Source organism: Lynx rufus, unplaced genomic scaffold, assembly GCF_022079265.1.
Source record: "Lynx rufus isolate CCGP_SWC_20201006 ecotype Redwood Valley unplaced genomic scaffold, mLynRuf1.p SCAF_10, whole genome shotgun sequence".
Taxonomy (NCBI): Eukaryota; Metazoa; Chordata; class Mammalia; order Carnivora; family Felidae; genus Lynx; species Lynx rufus.
In genome coordinates, this window is record NW_025814824.1 from 86,853,819 (window position 1) to 86,871,584 (window position 17,766).

Sequence of the window (17,766 nt, forward strand, 5' to 3'; positions counted from 1 at the left end):
ATAAGACCTGCCCCCTAGGGTCCCGACTCTGAAGGCTGAGGCAGATCTAAGTTGAAGGTGCTTTCCCTAGCCCCGACCACCTCATCAAGAGGGAAGCAGACTCTGGGGGAGGTGAAGTGCCTTGTGACCTCAGAGTCCCTGGTTAGGGAGCCCGTCTTTGGCCTTCCAGCTCGGCCACCACACCGTGCCCAAAGAGGGTGGGTTCTGGCTGAGAGCTGGCAGGGTTGCCCCCTCACCCTGTCCACCCAGACAGAAAGGCTGGTGGGCCCTGTACAGCCAAACTACCTTCTTTTATTAGATTTTCAGTAAAAACACCAACCATGTCAAAATTTCCACACAGACTTCTAAAAAGCAAAGCAGACCTAGACCCAGACGGGATGGGCATGAGGAGCTCCCTCTATCAGGTTTTGAGGCGGGTTGAACGCCGGGGAAGTGGGGGAGGAGGGGGTTGGGCTGTCACCTTGCTGGGGGTTTTAGCTGTGTCCTGGGTGCTGGGCTGGGTGGGCGCGCGGCCACCAGAAGTGAACAAAGCAGTCAGGGCGTTCCGGGCGTTGATTGCACACCGGCGGCTCACGGGCCTGCTGGTAGGGCTGGGGTTCTTGGCCTTCTTGTATTTCTGGACACAGAGGGTGCAGATGAGGCAGGGCTGCCTCCCCACTAGGTACGCTCCCTGCCAGCGGCTGCCTCCCCAGCCCAGCTGACGCTGCACCGGACACACTGTGTGATGCTAGGAGATGTCCTCAGCCTCCCCGTGCCAGAGCTCTGGAGCTAACAGCCTGGCCCTCGGCATCGCGCCCCCCCCCCCGCCCCCCGCCAGGACAGCAGAAAGAGCTGGGCACTACCCCTGTTCTGATTCCCTCTGTGGGCAGGGCCTTCTGTTGGGGGGTTGTGCCCCAGGGCTGAGGCCTTACCCATCAGCCAGGGCGGGTGGGGCAGGAAGCCTGGCTCACCTGCAGGTTCTCGAAGTGGGCCAAGGACTTGCAGTGGGAGAGCTGTGCCCCCGAGTTGCTGTGGTAGAACTTGTGGCAGATGCGGCAAATGTACCCCATCACGGGCACCAGGAAGTCCACACCTGTAGGACGGCAGCATCTGTGCACTCGTCCCTCCAGGCCAACCCGTGTCCCGCCCTCCCTAGGGGCCCATTTGCTCACCCAGCCTCTGAGTGGGACGAGGGGAGGCGGGGTCAGGGCTTGGGTCTTACCGTATGCAGTACTGGGGCTATAGGTCTCGGAGCCTTTCCACTCCTCTATGGATATATCTCTGGACCTCACCTGGAAATAGGCAAGTGTGGGCCTCAGTTCTGACTTCCCTGAGCTCTTCGACACCACTCCCTTGATACCCAGGAGGATGATCCCCAGGAGGTTGTGGGTGGCATTCTCTGGGCCTTTGCACATGCCTATCCTGCCAGAGTGCCCTTCCCGACCTATACTTTTTTGGGTTCAGCTCCATCAGTCCCCTCCTCCAGGAAGCCCTCCATAATCCATGCCAGGTGTGCCCGACACATCACAAGTGTCGTCTCTGAACTCCATAACAACCTTCTACACTTCGCTCATTTTACAGAAGAGGAAACATGTCCAGGCACAGTAACTCACTGGCCCAGGGTTTACGGAGGAGCAGCGTATTTAACCCTGGTGGGCCCCAGGCCCTCGTGACATTTCTAACCACGAGCCCCCTGCCAGCTTCCTGAATTCCTATCTGATGTTGCAGTGACCTGCTCAGGTGACTAAGGACCCCTCCTCCTACCTACCAGACATGAGCCCCTTCCAGACGGGGCCATCTGATTCCAGCCACAGCAGCCCATGCTTAGTAGCGCCCTCCTCCACTTACCAAGCAAACAAATGTGCCTTCCAGGAGTGACAACCACTCCCATTTGCCACCCCCGCCTCAGGCCGGGCTTCGGCCCTTCCTTAGAGCCTGAGTTGGGACTCTTAGTTCTAAGCAGAGGAAATGGGGGGGGGGGGGTGGCTCAGAGAAGGCGAGGGGCTTGCCTGAGGTCATACCACGGCCAACTGCCGAGTAACAAAGCGATCTCACATCAAACCTGCATAGGGCTGGAGGCCACCCTTGCTACACTCCATCCACAGGCCCTCCACAGCCCCTCCACGATGCCCCTTTGCCTGGCTCCCCACCCCCCCACCACCCCCGGACTACAAGGGCAAGCTCTGGGAGGGCAGGGCCAGGCCTTAATCCCCATGCATCCCCACATCAAGCACCAGGGCGTGGCTCAGAGGAGCTGCGGTGTTAGGAGCACAGGCTCTGGCATCTCACTTCCCAACATCCAAGTGGGTGGGTCTCTGCCAGGAAAGTGCTTGGTACATAACTGGCACACGGTAACTGCTCAAAAAGTGTCGTCTGCTATGGGTGTCATCATCATCATCACCTTATGCTGACTCTTCTGTGTCCCCTGCACAGTTCCCTCCGTGCCCTTATTGGCCTAAGATGCCCTTTCCCTTCCTCAATGCAGGTCAAAATTTCAGCCAGATTTTGAGGTCCTCACCCATGTAACCGGCCGCCCTGCAGTCATCGTGATGTGTATTTATACCTAGCCATACGGAATACAGTCCTATTTGTACGAAATTGTGGCACCCGTTAGTGCCTACAAACGTCAGCCCTGTGCCCCCTGGCCCTGGGAGGTGGGGCGAGGTCCCGCCTGGGCTGGGAGCCCAGCCTCCAGCCTGCCTCCCACCCCACCTCGCCCCCCAAGTACCTGCTTGCAGAATTCTTCCTCAACCTCAATCTCTTCTTCTTCATCCTCCTCCTCCTCCTCCTCTTCTTCATCGCCCTCAAAGCAGCCCACAGCGTCCACCGTGATGAAGTGGTCCTCGTCTTGACCGGCGATCTCCTTCTCAAGCATCTTCAGCTGCCCCGGAGAGTGGGCCAGGCTCAGGTCAGCTCTGGGCAGCCTAAGGGCCACAGCCCACCCACCCCACGACTCTGAGCGTCCCAATCCCTCCAGACCTGGTATGAGTTCAGGCTGGGAAAAACCTCAACTTGCTGTGTGGCCCTGGCCAAGGCTCTGTACCTCTCTGGGCCCATGTCCTGCGAGGGAGCTGGGGTTACCTCCTTGGCTTTGTCCTTATGCCCCTGGGACTTCACATGCTCCACAAACTTGCGGGGGGTCTTGAAATAGCGGTTGCAAACAGTGCAGAAAGGTCGCAGGGATTGCTTGGCAATCTGGGGAAAGGAGGGCAGGCCGAGTGGGTGGCAGGCAGTGTCCCCGGGTGCAGCCAGGCTGTGCCCAGTGAGATCTCATCTCCCACCCGCAGACTACCACATCTGTAACCAGCTGGCTGTGCCCCGCCCCTTTACCAGAACATGGGCAAACATATCCACTCCCTGTGCTGTTGGCTACAAGACGGGATGGCAGATGGCAACAGGACAGAGAGAAGACGAGCCGGGGAGAGAGAGTAGCCGCCAAGAGGACCCCACCAGCCCCGTGGCTGAATGACAGGATGAGATGGAGCTTCACCCACTTGGAAAAATGGAGAAACGGAAGCCCAAAGAGGAAACATGGAGAAGCCACGCTTCTGAGTTATGACCATCCAGAGATAAAGAGTGCAATTGTCTTTCCGTCCCCTACCTCGGCTCCCTCCTTCCCAACCCTGGGCTTGGAGATAGATGTGTGGGTACCTTCGCAGCATACAGGCCCTCATACCTTGTGGTCCTGAGTCCTGCGGTGCTGGATCAGGTCCCCCATGTAGTAGACCTGGCAGGTGTTACACCAACGCCTTGGCGGGGGCTCTCTGAGTGACGGCAACCAAAACAAGTATATACAGTGGGATGCTGTCCTTGTTGGAAAGACAGCCGCTCTCCCAAGATGCTCCCCATAAATGTAATGCAGTTCCAACAGGAGTTTTTTAGAAACTTATCAATGGTTCTGAGATTCATCTGGAAGAATCCTTAAACAAGAATAATAACCAAGGAGGAAGGAGAGGCAGCCAGTCTGAAGGACTGGCCTCAGGGGGCCAGGTCAGGATTCAAGGGGTGACGTCATCAGGAGACAGTTCAGTGAATCTCCCGCACCTAAAGCCTGGTAACAGACGGGCCGCATCCTTCTGCTTTTCTTGTGTCACGAGATCCCAAGCTCATTCTGCACGTGGCAGTTTTGAACCTGTTCTAACCTGATGTTGCATCCTACCTGCTTCCTCGTTCTCACGAATTCCCTCCCGTTGTCCTGTTTATTAGAAGCACTCCACCAAGTGGACAAGCCTGATCTAACTAATCCCGCAGGTTTCGATACTCTAGAAAGTTTCCAATTAAAATCTGTCACCATTACATTACTCTGCAAGGAACATCTTTGTGAATCATCTTTCTCCTGTATTTATGATTATTTCACCTAAGTATAATTCCTAGGTCCGCAAGCAGGGGGATGTTTAAAGGTCGAGAACATACTGCACAACCACGTAGGAAGTTCTTCTCAAAGAAGCACCTAACAGAGACACCGCTGCCTCTGGAGAGAGGGTTCCGTCACCCAGAGCGTGCGGACAGGGAGCTCCAAGCTGTGACCCTCTGTAAGCGCTCAAGGCTGAGTCCCCAACCACTGCCTCGGGGACTGTCCAGCCTGTGAAGGAGTTTGGTTCGGCCTCCATAGGCTTTGTTTCATCTTGATTCTGAGCTAGCTGCTAACATTTTGAAATTGGGAGATTTCACATACCAAGCTGGGTTTCTAGATTCTCTGGAACAATTAGGAGACCTGGAGCTGTGGGGCAGCTGTTCTGTGACAGAGCCCATGTCCCCCAGCATGGCCTGAGGCAGTGCCTACCTGCTTTCCCCCCCCCCCGCCCCTCCAGCCCCCCAGCAGGCCTCCATGACTGCCCACAGGGTGTTGAAAGGTCTTGTACCTTCCACCAGGCCTTCTTAGCCCAAGAGCTAGTTTTGGACTCCAGGAGGGCACATATTTTGGGTCAATGAAGCCCCTATGGCAATGAAAAAGGGGTGACACAGTGTAGCTGTAACCTCAGGCCACAAGGTGACGATCCTCACCATTGTGTGTCCCCACCCCCCCCCCCCAGCTGGGGTCAGCACATATGCCGGAGAAGCAGGGCTCTGTGCCACAACCCACTTCCTTCCCATGTGGGTGGTCCCACTGTTCCTGCCTGGATGGAGCCTTAAGAGACCATCTAGTTCATGAATTCTTACACTGCATCCTTCACCAGGCCATTTTACAGATGAGGAAAACTGAGGCCCGAGGCTAAACCATTAATGGTGCGGAGAGGCCTCTGGCAGAGGGCAATGCTTAACCCAAAGGCGGACCTTGAAGACGGCAGACTCAGGGCCCTTCCCAGCCACGCCTGGCCTGCAAGACTGTCTACCCCCCAGTACAGAGCCTCCGAGATCCCCCACTCACTCGTCCTCTCTCTCCAGGACATCCCGGGGCACGGGCAGCAGGGACAGGAGGCAGGCTTGGCTCATGTGCTGGATCTCCCCCAGACGCTGCTGGTGCTGGGCCCCCGCCATGTGGTCCTGGAACTCCTGTAGCCAGCAGAGCGAAGGATGGGCCTGAAGAACGAGCCCCGGAACAGCGGGCAAGGGTGGAGGAGGAGGCCTCCAACCTCGGCTTCATGGCCACCCCGCCGCTGCCGAAGCCGTCTCTCTTACAACAGCCCCGTGGGGGCCACAGAAGGATGGTGAACTGAGACACCAAGTGGGCACAGAGCAGCCGGAGCTTCTGCTCCTTCCGGAGACTGTGTGGGCCCCTCAAAGGCAGGGAGCAGTCCCATTAACCTCCGGATCCCATGGCTCTGCTCCGGATGACAGAGGTAGCAATAGCAAGGGTAATAATAATTATTGTTATTATTACGAGCCTAAGGCTGTTATTAACGTGCTGCTCGCTCCAGGGGGCGCTTGGGGCTCGTGATTTCAATGTCAGGTCACTGAATCCTTGGAACCTCCGGGTGAGGTGGGTTCTAAGCGTTTCTTCATCTGATGCGTGAGGAAATGGGAGTCATAAAGAGGAGAATTCACCTTCTGAGGTCTACGCGGCTAGTCAGGGCTGATTTAAATTTTTTTTTTTTTTTCAACGTTTATTTATTTTTGGGACAGAGAGAGACAGAGCATGAACGGGGGAGGGGCAGAGAGAGAGGGAGACACAGAATCGGAAACAGGCTCCAGGCTCTGAGCCATCAGCCCAGAGCCCGACGCGGGGCTCGAACCCACGGACCGTGAGATCGTGACCTGGCTGAAGTCGGACACTTAACCAACTGCGCCACCCAGGCGCCCCAAGTCAGGGCTGATTTATACCCGGTCTGCCGGACTCTAAGTTCCTAACTTCTTGGCTGGTCAGGAACTGTTTTCAGGGCAAACGCGCAGCTGCCCTGGAGGGTGCTCACGGGGCCCTTGCGGCCACTCAGGCGCCGCGGGGAGGCCTGGGCGTCCGCCAGAGACACCCTCCACTCTGCCCACCGGCCCTCCCCCCCCCCCCCCGTACCGGGGCCTGGCTGGCAGGTACCTGCTGGCTGCTGCAGCTGGCCTTGCAAAGGTAGCAGAAGAACTGGAGGGTCTGCTTCGAGGGTGTGCTGGCGGAGGCAGGGGTGGCGGAGGTAGAGTCACCCGCGCGGGGCACGGGCGTGAGGGGGACTGTGCTGAAGGCCCGGCTGTCACTGCTCTGCAGGATGGTGACCTTCAGGGAGCCCCCGGCACCCCACACCTGCACCGGGAACAGGGGCAGAGCTACCACCAGCTGGGCACCTACGGTGGGCCAGGCCCTGTGCTAAACACCCGCGAGCAGGGTCTTACTGGGCCCTCCTGACAGCCCGCTTCACAGATGGGGACACTGAGGCACTGAGCTGGCAGGTGACTGCCCCGGCTCACAGAGCTAGGCAGTACCACAGCCGGGACTCAAACCCAAGCCCACCCAACTGTGAAGTCCACCCCACCCCACCCTCACGTGACAGACGGAGACATGGAGACACCAGGAAGGGAACGGGTTTGGCCACGATCACACCAGGAGGCAGAGCTGGGACCCAGACGGCACGCATAGGCCTGCCCTCTGTGTTCTCTCCGCTAGAGCAGTGCTCCCCCGTCAGGGACCAAGGGCTCTATTTCAGGGATGAACACGTTGGAAGGGACTTGTCACCAAAAGTACCTCTAGTTCTTCAGAGCAAAGGCATGTGAAGGCAGCACACCACACAGGAGCTTGACGACCCTCCATCAAACCCACGGCCCCGGCAGAGGGCGGCTGTCACCTTTCACGGGTGGGGAAACACAAGGGGTCCTCCCGCCGCCGGGCCCCGCGGTAAGCACACAGCCACGGTAGCGTATCTACCCACCCCTAGCATCTCTCTTGCCCTTTTTTCACATTCTCCCACATCCAGACCGCTGGTCAACTCCTCCTGGCTCTCCACGCTGACCTGGGAGCCTCCTGGCTCTGGCGAGGCCTCCTTCAGGCCTGAAATGACAGAGGGGTCCATCTCCCACCCAGGTCCAAAGCGATCCGGGCCCGAGAGCCACCGTTTCTACCCACAGCCAGGACCTTGAAGCCTCTGGTGGAGACAATGCCAGGGGAAGGGCAAAGGGTCCAGGCCGAACTGTCCCATCACGGGGCAACTGGGAGCCAGTGCTCACTTACCTGCTCCGGCGTCTCTCGGATCTGGTGGTGGCTCCGGCACCGTGGAACGAACCGGAACCGGTGCTTGCTCCGACGCTGGCATGGACACCTGCGGCCAGGTCTGAGGCTGCGCCTCAGTCCGGTCAGGGGGCTGCGCGGGAGGCTGTCCTGGTGGCTGCTCTGGTGGCTGGACCTGGGGATATGTCTGCGTCTGTGCCAGCTGCTGCAGCTGCGCCTGCCCAGGGGGCTGGGGATGTGCCTGGCGCTGCACCTGTTTCTGTGGCTCGGCCTCCTTCTGCACCTGCTGCAGCTGCACCTGCTGCGGCACCAAGTGGTCTGGAGAGGTCTGCGTCTGTGCCTGTTTCTGCAGTTTGGGCCGTGCCTGGGTGTCCCCTGGAGGCGGGGGGTGGCGGCGGCTGCGGCTGCGGCTGCGTCTGCGTCTGCGTCTGCGTCTGCGTCTGCGTCTGAGGCTGCACTTGGGCCTGGATCTGCAGAACCCGCGGCTGGAATCGTGGCAGCACTCGGGCTTCCGGCGGCTCAGGCAGCAGCTCAGGCGTCTGGGTCTGCTTCGGTGCCGTGGTCCGGGCCTGAGGCTGGACTTTCGCCTGCAGCTGCCCGGGGGCCCCCTTCTCTGCGGGCAACTCCGAGCTAGGGAGGATTGAAAGAGATCTTCCGATGTCTCCCAGTTGGCCCCAGGGGCTCCTCAAAAAGGCCAAGACCCACGTTCAGTCCTAGTTATAGCACGTGCGAGCCCGAGCCGGGCATTTGGCCGAGCCCCTCCGGCTCTCCAGGCCCCAGTTGTACCTAAATAAATGGGCAGGACAGGATCACTCGCCCCCGCCTCCCACCACCTGCTATTATGTATCCAAGGCCCTGCAAAGCCGCCCATCCTCCGCCCACTCTGAGGTCCCAGATGCACATGTTCACCTCTCCGAACTGGCCACCAGGTGACTCAGGCCCAGTGAAGACACCGGAGACTCTCTGGCCTGGGGTCTTCCCAAGTAAGATGCAGAATTGGGTTTGACCTTCCTCCAAGCCAAAGGTCAAGGCCCTTTCCTTGTTCCAGCTCTCTATAAAGGGTCCTGGCCGTCAGCTACACCCACCCCCGGGCTTTGCAAGAATGAGAGTACAGGGCCCCTGGGCCCAGGGAAGGTTTTCAGCATCGGTTACCTCTTTGACCTCTTAGCCGGTGGCTCCGATGCCTCACAAGACTCGGGCTCAGGTGCTACAGTGTGTTTCTCTTTAGCGATGCCATCTGGGCAGGGTGGGGAATCTTGGTCTGGAACGGAGGGCAGATGAGTGACCGCCAATGCCACGAGCAGCACAAACTAGGAGCTCCCCCCTCGAGGTGGGGCCTGGGCTCGCCCCACACCAAGATCCCTGCCTCCCAGGTCTGCCTCCATCACTGACCCCTGCACCCGCCTGCCCCAACCTGTGTCCCACCCAGAGGGCTAGCAGCCTCCCTCCCTTACCTTCTGGTGTGTCTGTTCGGGACTCGACAACTTCCTCAGACCCCTCTGGGGGGTCTGACTTGTCTTCCACGGGCACCGTCTGGGAAGAAGAATCCTGCTTCCTTTCAGAAACTGTTTTTGACACCTGCCACCCACCCTCATAAGCAACCCCCTGGCCCAAGAGCAGCTTCAACAGTCCCGCAGGGGATGAAGAGCTGCCCAGAGACGATCCTCAGCACCCCAGGAATCCTGTGTAGGCTACCTGGCTGTTAACCCAGATTTGGGGGATACAGAGCCCCCTCCTGGCGGGCCCATGGTGCTGCCTGACTTCCCAATCACCTTCTCCACAAAGCAGCCAGAAGGGTCCTTCTAACACGCAAACCTGATCATGTCTTTTGTCTCTTTCAGGATGAAACCCTCCTGTGACTCCTCCGACTCTAGAGTATTCCTTCCTCACCCAAGCCGACCCAATCTGCCCTCTGCCCCTACGCCCCCGCCTCCAGCCAACTCCCCACTAGCCTCCTCGCCCTCTCTACGTCCACCCTGGCCTTCTCTCTGGTTCCCCAAGGTCCTACGTCTCTCCCTGCCCCAGGGCTTCACCCAGAGCCTCAAAGGCACTTCTTGAGGGAAGCCCTCCTGACCCCAGAGCAGATAGACCCTTAACACAGGCCCAGAGGACCTTGGGCTTCCTTTTTGTGGCATTTGCCACAATGTGAATTAACTGGTGGGAACATTATTTGCATTCACGTCTTACCACTGCTAACACCCTCCTCCCCAGGCTAAGACCTCCAAGGAGGGTCAGGCCAGTCACACCGTCTGTACCACTGGGGCTCCTACCAGACTTACTTTAGATGTTTGCTAAATAAATGCACAGCTCCGGCTGGTCCTGGGCACTCCGGTTAGTCCCAGGAGCCTGCCCACAGCCTCTGTCCCTCCTCCTAAGCCCGAGGAACCAGCGCTAAGTGGAAACATGCAGCCCATCAGGACTCCATGCCCTTCAGAACTACCTGCCTCTCACCCTGCATGACACGGGCCCTACTGTCCTGTAAGGCTCTGGGTCTGTCTTGACAGCTGTGCAGCATGGGGCAGCCTCCACCATACTCCCTGAGCCTCAGCTTTCCCATATGTAAAATGGGTGGGGGAGAACACTGGACAAGACCATGTTAGGAGGGGCCCAATGGGCAGGTTGGAGGCCAGGACCGCTCTCTGGAGGGAAATGCCTCACTTCCAGATGTGGGCTGGCCGGAGAGCAGCCCAGAAAGGGCAGTGTCATCCCTGCCCCTGGAATGCTCTCAGAAGGGTGCCATATGTGAGGGGCTGCCGGGACATTCAGGGACACGACAGTCCCAGAGAAGCTATTCCCTCGACTCTTTCTGCTTCTGTCAAGGACTGACTCTGCTTATATCAGGGTGAGCCTCCTTCTAATGCCTTGCACCCTCTTCAAGGCCCAAGGAGGTGGCGGTGCAGCTCCAGAACCTTCCAATGACAACACTGTAGAGTTTAGGGTCCTGTAATGTTGTTTTACCCTTTCCTTTCTTTCACTTCTGTGTACAGCAATTCTTTTGGACTGCTTTTGAAATTTCAGGTAGTGACATAATGTTTCCTTGTTAAATAAATGTTAACTGAGGAGAAGCGAATTCATTTAAAGCTCAGCTACTACAGTTAGTAACCCCTGGCCGCGGGTGCCTGGCTTTTGAGTTTTCCAAAGGTAGCAAGCCAAATAGAGATACATGCCAGAATTTGGAGACTCAATACAAAATAAAAAGGAATGCAAAACGCCTCACTCGCGTCTTAAAATATTGATTGAAGGTTGAAGTTGTCATGTTTTTTACCTATGAAGTTAACTCAAATCTGTTACCGAAATTCATCTCACTGGTTTCTTTTTACTTTGTTAATGTGATGGCTAAAGAAATTTAAATTCCATTTATGCCTCATGTTTTATTTCTATAGGGTGGCGCTGGTTTACCCAGAACTGTGACAGGACACTTAATACAAATACAGTGTTATGGGTCATTTGTATCTCCGTGTGTTTACAAAGAGAGAAATATCAGGTAAACAACAGGATTGGTGGCGTTTGGACGTGGCAAAAGTCCCATCAGAGAGTCACAAAGATCTGAAATTTGGGAAACACTAGACAAGTCCAACTCACTAACCCCTTCCCCCTTTTTACAGATGGGGAAACCGAGGACAAAAAGGGATGTGACCTGCCCAAAGGCCCAGTGTGTGCCAGAGTGGGTGGAGTTAGGCTGATACCAGGTATGACCTTCCCACGCCCATCCCCACCTGCTGCGCCCCAGCCATCACTCACCTTGCGATTGGGGGTGGTGGAGGAGGGGGTGCGGGCCTGTTTCTGGGGAGTCCGCCCTGAAAGGTTGATCTGGGAGGGGTTTATGGGGACCCCAACAGGAGGGGCCCCCAGCAAGGACTGCCGAGTGGCCTGGGGAAAGAACTGCTGTAGATTTGGGGTGGCCAGCTGGGGGACCGTGAGGCTGGGGCCCGTCAGGTTCGGGGTTGGCAGGTTGTAGCCACGGAGGTTACCTGCAGGCAGGAAGAGGGGAGAAGAGGTTAACAACATGGTTGGACGGTAGAGGCCAGGGTCAGGCATCAGCCCCCCAAAGCATCACGGAAACAGTACAGATCACTTGAAAGGGAACCCTTCCCATACAAGGGCAGCCAGGGGAGGGAGATGAGAGCCAGAGGCCCACCCCCACCTTGGGCATTAATGGTGAAGGGGCCTTAGGGCTGGTTTCCTGCTCCAGCTGAGGAGGAGAGAGGCACTGCCTTCTCCCTCTCCAGATGCCTCCCTGGTCCCCGGCTGCCTCCCTGGTCATGCTCCCAGTGCATTCCCAGCAACCCCACTCACCCGCAGGCATGCTTTAGGGTACACCTTAAGGTATGCGACAGACCCAGCACAGGACCCATAGGGAGAACCAGCAAGTTGACTGACTGGTCCCTGGAATAATAAAACACTCTCCTACCCCCATCCCTCTACCCCTTCATCAAAAGTCTACTGGGAACCAGGCACTTGCTAAGCACTTTGCATGCGCGGCCTCCGTCACTGGGCCCAGCCACCATCAGGGTAGGTATTAAGATCTCTACTAATGACAAAACAGACGCAAAGCAGAGATGTAACTTGCCCAAGATCTCTGCACATTCTGCCTTTGCCCCTCCCCATGCTGCCTAAACCCTTCTGTAGCTCTCTGCTGCTTGAAGAGAAGCCCATTCCTCACCTTGCAGGGTCTGGCCCTGCCCTCCTCCCAGACCTCCTTTCTTGCCCTCCTCCCCACACACGTACCCACTACATTTCAGCCACAGGCTTCTGTGCATTACCTCAACAAGCCTGGTTTCTTCCCGCCTCTGGGCCTTTGCACATGCCATTCCTTCTGCCTGAGCTGTTCAGCGCCCACTACCTCCTGGTCATCCTTCAGGCCTCCCTTTAGGTGTTTATCCTCTGAGAGACCGTCCCACATTTTCCCTGTGTCCCCAGAGGCAGACTTCCTTCCCTGTTCTAGAACCAGCTGCACAATTTCCTTGTCTGCTTCCCATTGCCCACCACCCAACCACACTGGGAACTCCTTAAGGGCAGGCACCTCATCTAACTCAGAGGCCCAGTGCTCAGGAAGTGTTTGAGCCATAAAAGACAGTTCAAATCCTTGCCCCAAAGCTGGGACAGGAAGCACAGGATTGAAAGCGTGGGTCAGATGTGCTGTAAGAGCTAGTTCGAGTCCTACAGCCCAAGCTCTGTGGCCTAGAGCAAATCATTTCCCTCTTCTTAGCCTCAGTTCCCTCATCTGTACAATGGGATAATAATAGTGCCTGATCCACTGTTTTATGAGGATTCAATGACATATGCGAGTGTGCCTGGTATAGAGTCAGCGTTCAGTTAACATTAAAACAAATACATGTACACATATGTGCAGAGAGCCAACCGGCTCTTAAAAACAGTAAGATCAAGAGATCTAAAAGATCTAAAAGAAAAATGGACAAAGGACATGGACAAGTCACAAAAAGAAATATGAATGTTGAAACAGACAAATATAAAACGTTTGGCTACACTAACACTCCAAGAAATGTAAACTGAAAGATTAATGATATAGCTTTTTTGCCAACCAAGTTAGTAAGTTGTATGTGTGTATACATATATATATATATATAAAAAGCATATAATACCCAAGGTTGCCGTGGGCATGGTGAGACCGACACTGTCAGACGTGGCTGGTGGCATTGCAAACTGGTCCAGTCCTTGGGGAAAGCAAGTTGGCAATACTTATCAAGAGCCATAAAACATCCATCCCCCGACCCAGTCATCCACTTTTGGGAATCCACTCTAAGAAAATAGTCTCAAACGTGATATTCATCCCAGGGTTATTTAAAACAGAAAAAAAAAAAAGAAGAAGAATACGGGGAAAAAAAAGGAAAAAAGGGGGAGAAAAAGGAAGCAGCTGAGTGTAGGTACGCAAGAGCAAAACAAAACAGCTGTTAAAAAATAATCTTTACAGAGACTGTCAAATCATCTGGTAAATGACCAAGTCATTCTACTCCATGAAAAAGAAACAAGATATAGCTTTTCACTTACATCAATAACCAACCACAATCATATACAAATTCCCAAGTTTGTGCCTAGAAAAAAATTGGGAGGAAATACACCAAAATCTTCATGGGTGTTTTTTATTGTTGTTGCTATTGTTGCTTTCCTTCAGGAGGTGAGTGAGTCTATCTATGACAATTTGGGTTTTCTTGTCCTCTCAAAAATTTGTTTTCACTTTTCTTTGAGGAGTGTGACTTTTTAAATGGGGAAGAAAAGGGGGGATACATACATATGTATACATCGTGGGTCCCTGTGTGTGGTTTTCTCTCTCCAACTATCCATTGATCCTTTGTCAATCAGCTCCAGGACCATCCCCGCCTACGTGGCAGGGCTGAAGAGTGACAGCCACCACATCTTCTGACCTGGCAGCATACCCAGCTGGATGGCAGGATAGCCTGGTGTCTAAGAACATGGCTCTGGGCTCTAATTCTCCCTCTAATCCACATCTACTCCCTGGGTGACCATGGGCACATGATGCCTCTCTAGGTCTCAGTTTTTTCATCTGTAAAATGGGATCATGGTATCTCCCTCCCAGGGTTGTCAGCAGAGTTAAGGAATTGTGTATGTAAAGGTCTCAGCACAGTGCCCCGCCCAGAAGGACCACCCAGCAAGCCACAGCTTCCATCTGGGAGGGGCTGGGTCTGAACCTGAGCTGGCCGCAGGTCACTGGGCTCCTAAGATTACTCCCAAAGGGGCTGAAGTATCTGAAGCAGCATCTTAGAAGGAAGAGCTGAGAGACTGCTCTCCACATGGGGAAACTGAGACAAGGGCACCGGCTTAATACACAGGGCTAGAGACGCCCATTCAGAGACCCAGGGGGTCAGGAGCCTCGGGCCTTAATCTAGCTGTGTGATCCAGCACAAATGACTTCCCCCATCTCTGGACCTCCACTTCCTCATCTATCAAATGGGCCGTGGGGGCAGGGGGCGGGGTGTCAAAATAGACCTTTTCACCCATCATTTCCTCTAATCTGAATGTGAGTGAGGGGTGCTGAGGACAGCCCACAGAGTCAGCACCATGGCCAAGGGCACACCTCGGTGATCAGCATAGACCGGCGTCCAGCTGAGCAACTTTGGGACTTCCACCTCCTGGAGCCTCAGTGTCCTCATCGGCAAACGAGGACGCTGAGAGTAGCTCTCTCTCAGAGTTGGCGTGTGGATCTGGGGGAGATTTAGCGCAAAAGGGGGATGCTAGGGCACCACCACTAAGATGCAGTCAGAAGGGGCCAGTAGCTATACCTTGCAACTGCTGCAGAAGCAAAGCTCTCTGTAGCACAGAGCCGTTGAGGAGGGAGGCGGGGCTGGCGCCTTGGAGGTTCAGGAGCTGCTGCTGTGGCTGCTGTTGGGGCAGCCCCCTGTGTGTTGGGAGGGGCTGTCAGAGGGCTTCAGGAGAGTCGGACCCTCCCTCTTCCCTCACCTCCATCCTCTGCCCCCTCTCTACGGCAGACAGAGGAACCTCTTAGGGTGGGAACTGATGGCTCCCAGGACTGAAACGGGGACGACCCCGGGGCGAAAGGACTGGGATGGGGTCTCCGCCACAGGGATCTGAGCGGCGGGACTGAAGCCGCCCACCCCTCCAGAGGGGAACTCACCTGCTGACGGCCATGGGCAGGGGGGGCTGCGGTGGGGACTGCTGGAGCAGCTGCTGGAGCTGGAGCAGCTGCTGCTGCTGCAGCTGCTGCTGCTGGAGCTGCTGGAGCTGCTGCTGCTGGTTGAACATGGTGGCTGAAGGGAGGGCGCGGAGTAAGGCGGGACCCCTCCTTCCCTCCTCCCCCGCCCACGGCCCTCAAATACCTGCCCGCCGAGCTTCACCGCTACACCCCAGGCCTGCCTACACCCCAGGCCTGCCAAGAGCACGCCGCATTTGCACCCTCACGCTTTCAATAACCCCCGCCTCCCTCCACTTTCCCGTAAATCCTGTCGACAGTCCCTCCCTCAAATGCCCAACCCCGCCTGCCATCTCCCCTACTCCCACGGCTCTGTCCTTCCCGGGGCGTCCTACCCAAATGCACCTCCACCCCGCCTCCAGCCTTTCTCGCGCCACCGCGTCCCGATGCCAGCCCCCCTCCACGACAACCCCACCCTCTTCTTCGCGCCTACTTTGTGTCAATAACAGCACCCCCAACCATTCGCTTTGGCCTCTGAACAAAGTAGGAGGAAGGCTTCCCTCCCCATTCTGTTAACCCCTTCTTCTGCCGATCGAGCCAGCCTTACACATCAAATCCGGTTACCCCACCTGCGCGCGACGCCCTCAGCCTCCATCCAGATGGCCCCTAAACCCTTCTGTGCGTCCCCAAGCGGCGCTCGGCCCGCGCACCTCACTTCCCCGCACCCCCGCCGCAATCGCGCCGCCCCCACCGGCAGAACGGGCGGGGCGGCCCGAGCGCTCCGCTTCGCTGGGGCCTGACGGGGCCACAGCAGCGCCCTCTGGGGGACCGGAGGACTCGGTGCAGCGGCCCGTGGCGCAAGATCCTGCGCTGAGCTCGCGTCCCGCTGCGGGGGCGGCACCCGCTTACCCCGCGCCTCGGCTGCGGCTGGAGCGGCTCGGAGCTGCGAGGGGGCCCGAGGCAGCTCAGGCCCTCCGCCCCGCATCCTCCGCACCGGGAACCCGCGGCTCCGACCCCGAGGCCCGTCTGTCGCCCGGAGGGGTCTGTCGTCTGGTGGGGACATCGCGGGCTACTTCGAGGAGGACCGTCCCCAACCGACCTCCCGGCGGCCGCCACTGTCCCGCGATCCTGGGGCCCCGCGCGGGGCTGAGGTTGGAGGGGCCGTGCAGCCGGCAGCGGCACATTCGGGGACCTAGACCGGGCGAGAGGGTGACCAGCACAGCGGACAGAAGAATTTGCCCTAAAACGGGGTGGCGTGGTCCGTCTGGAGGTGTTTATTCGATTTGACTCGGGAGGGGGTGAGGAGGGCCGAGTTCAATTATTAAAAACGGCGTTCATCCTGATCCTGAAATTGTCCTGCCCCAAGGACCCTTTAATTACGACTCAGTCCCGCATCCCGACGCCCCTCTCCCTCATCCCCACGTGGAGTCACTGAGCCAAACAACCGGCGGTTACTAAGTAGCGATCCTTTTTCGCTTTTCTATTACCTAAAGTCGTCAATGCAGGTAACCGCCGGGGGCAGTCCTCTTCTTTTGCATTAAGCGCCAATTGTGCGCGGACATCGCGCACGGTGGCGCTAGAGGCGCGCAGACTGGAGGCCGGCCCGGCGCGCCTAGGCGCGGAGACCTGAGTGTCAGCCAATCCCTGCAGTCGTGTGACAAGCTCTGTCCTAGAGCTCTGGACCGGCTCCACTGCAGCCCCAGGCAGCAGCACAGGTGCCTAATTCGGCCTGGATTTAGAGACGCGAAAGTGGCTCGAGTTAGCAGGACGTTGCGCCCTTGGGTGGAAGGGCAGCCTGGAGCATGGGAGCTTTGAAGGCCTGGCCTTGGGCTTTATCCCCGCAGGGCAGAGAACGCTAGGGTATGACGGCATCGCATCCGCCTGGATTAGAAAACTCACTCTGGTGAGAACCGAAGACAGAGGCAATGGGGAGGGAGAGAAGGAGCCGAGTCAAGATCGTTTAGGCTTCCATCCAGGTCCAAGCACGCTGACACCTGGTCTGAGTGCCAGCAGAAGTTGGAGAAATGGAATCGGGGCTTCACTACCTTCTGGTTAGGTGACCCGGGTTGACAGGGGAGTCCTCTCTGAGCCGGTTTCTTCTTCCCTTCCATGGTGGGTGTGAGGATAATATTATGTAATGCTTAATACTGGCACTTGACACAGTGTGAGTTTAGTAAATTGCCAGAGTAAAAACAAACAAAACACTAAAAATAATGTTCATGCTGGTGATCCTGTGTTGATTCATCTTTCTGAAAATCTGTAAATTCTCCATCAAGACTATTGAACGTGTTCTGCCCTTTGACCTGGTAACCCCTCTTGCAGGAAACTTGCCCAAGAAACTAATCAGAAACAAGACTTTTTAAAGCCAGTAGGTCATTCATGGAAACATTACTGGTAATAGCTGTCTGGAAAGTAATCAGCTTTAGGGGAACAGCTAGGTAAAAAGAGGCATGGGGTCTGCCTCTTAAGGAGTGGCAGGCATACAGCCATGAGAAATTATGTTTTCAGGGGCGGCTGGGTGGCTCAGTCGGTTGAGTGTGGGACTTTGGCTCCGGTCATGATCTCACTGTTCATG

At 56.5% G+C, this 17,766-nt stretch overlaps 1 protein-coding gene across 1 annotated transcript; it reads right to left on the reverse strand.

Annotated features, from left to right (window-relative positions):
- Window positions 1–271: 271 nt before the first annotated feature.
- CIZ1 (CDKN1A interacting zinc finger protein 1) lies at window positions 272–15,909 on the reverse strand. Its single transcript, XM_047070133.1, is given in 18 exon segments — window positions 272–616; window positions 951–1,072; window positions 1,202–1,271; window positions 2,708–2,860; window positions 3,061–3,174; window positions 3,656–3,743; window positions 5,348–5,472; window positions 6,449–6,646; window positions 7,269–7,387; window positions 7,568–7,952; window positions 7,954–8,194; window positions 8,717–8,825; window positions 9,019–9,112; window positions 11,306–11,535; window positions 13,168–13,239; window positions 14,824–14,939; window positions 15,177–15,309; window positions 15,821–15,909. Coding segments are annotated over 17 exon segments (2,580 nt in total). The 5' UTR covers window positions 15,305–15,309; window positions 15,821–15,909; the 3' UTR covers window positions 272–400.
- Between the last annotated feature and the right edge of the window lie 1,857 nt (window positions 15,910–17,766).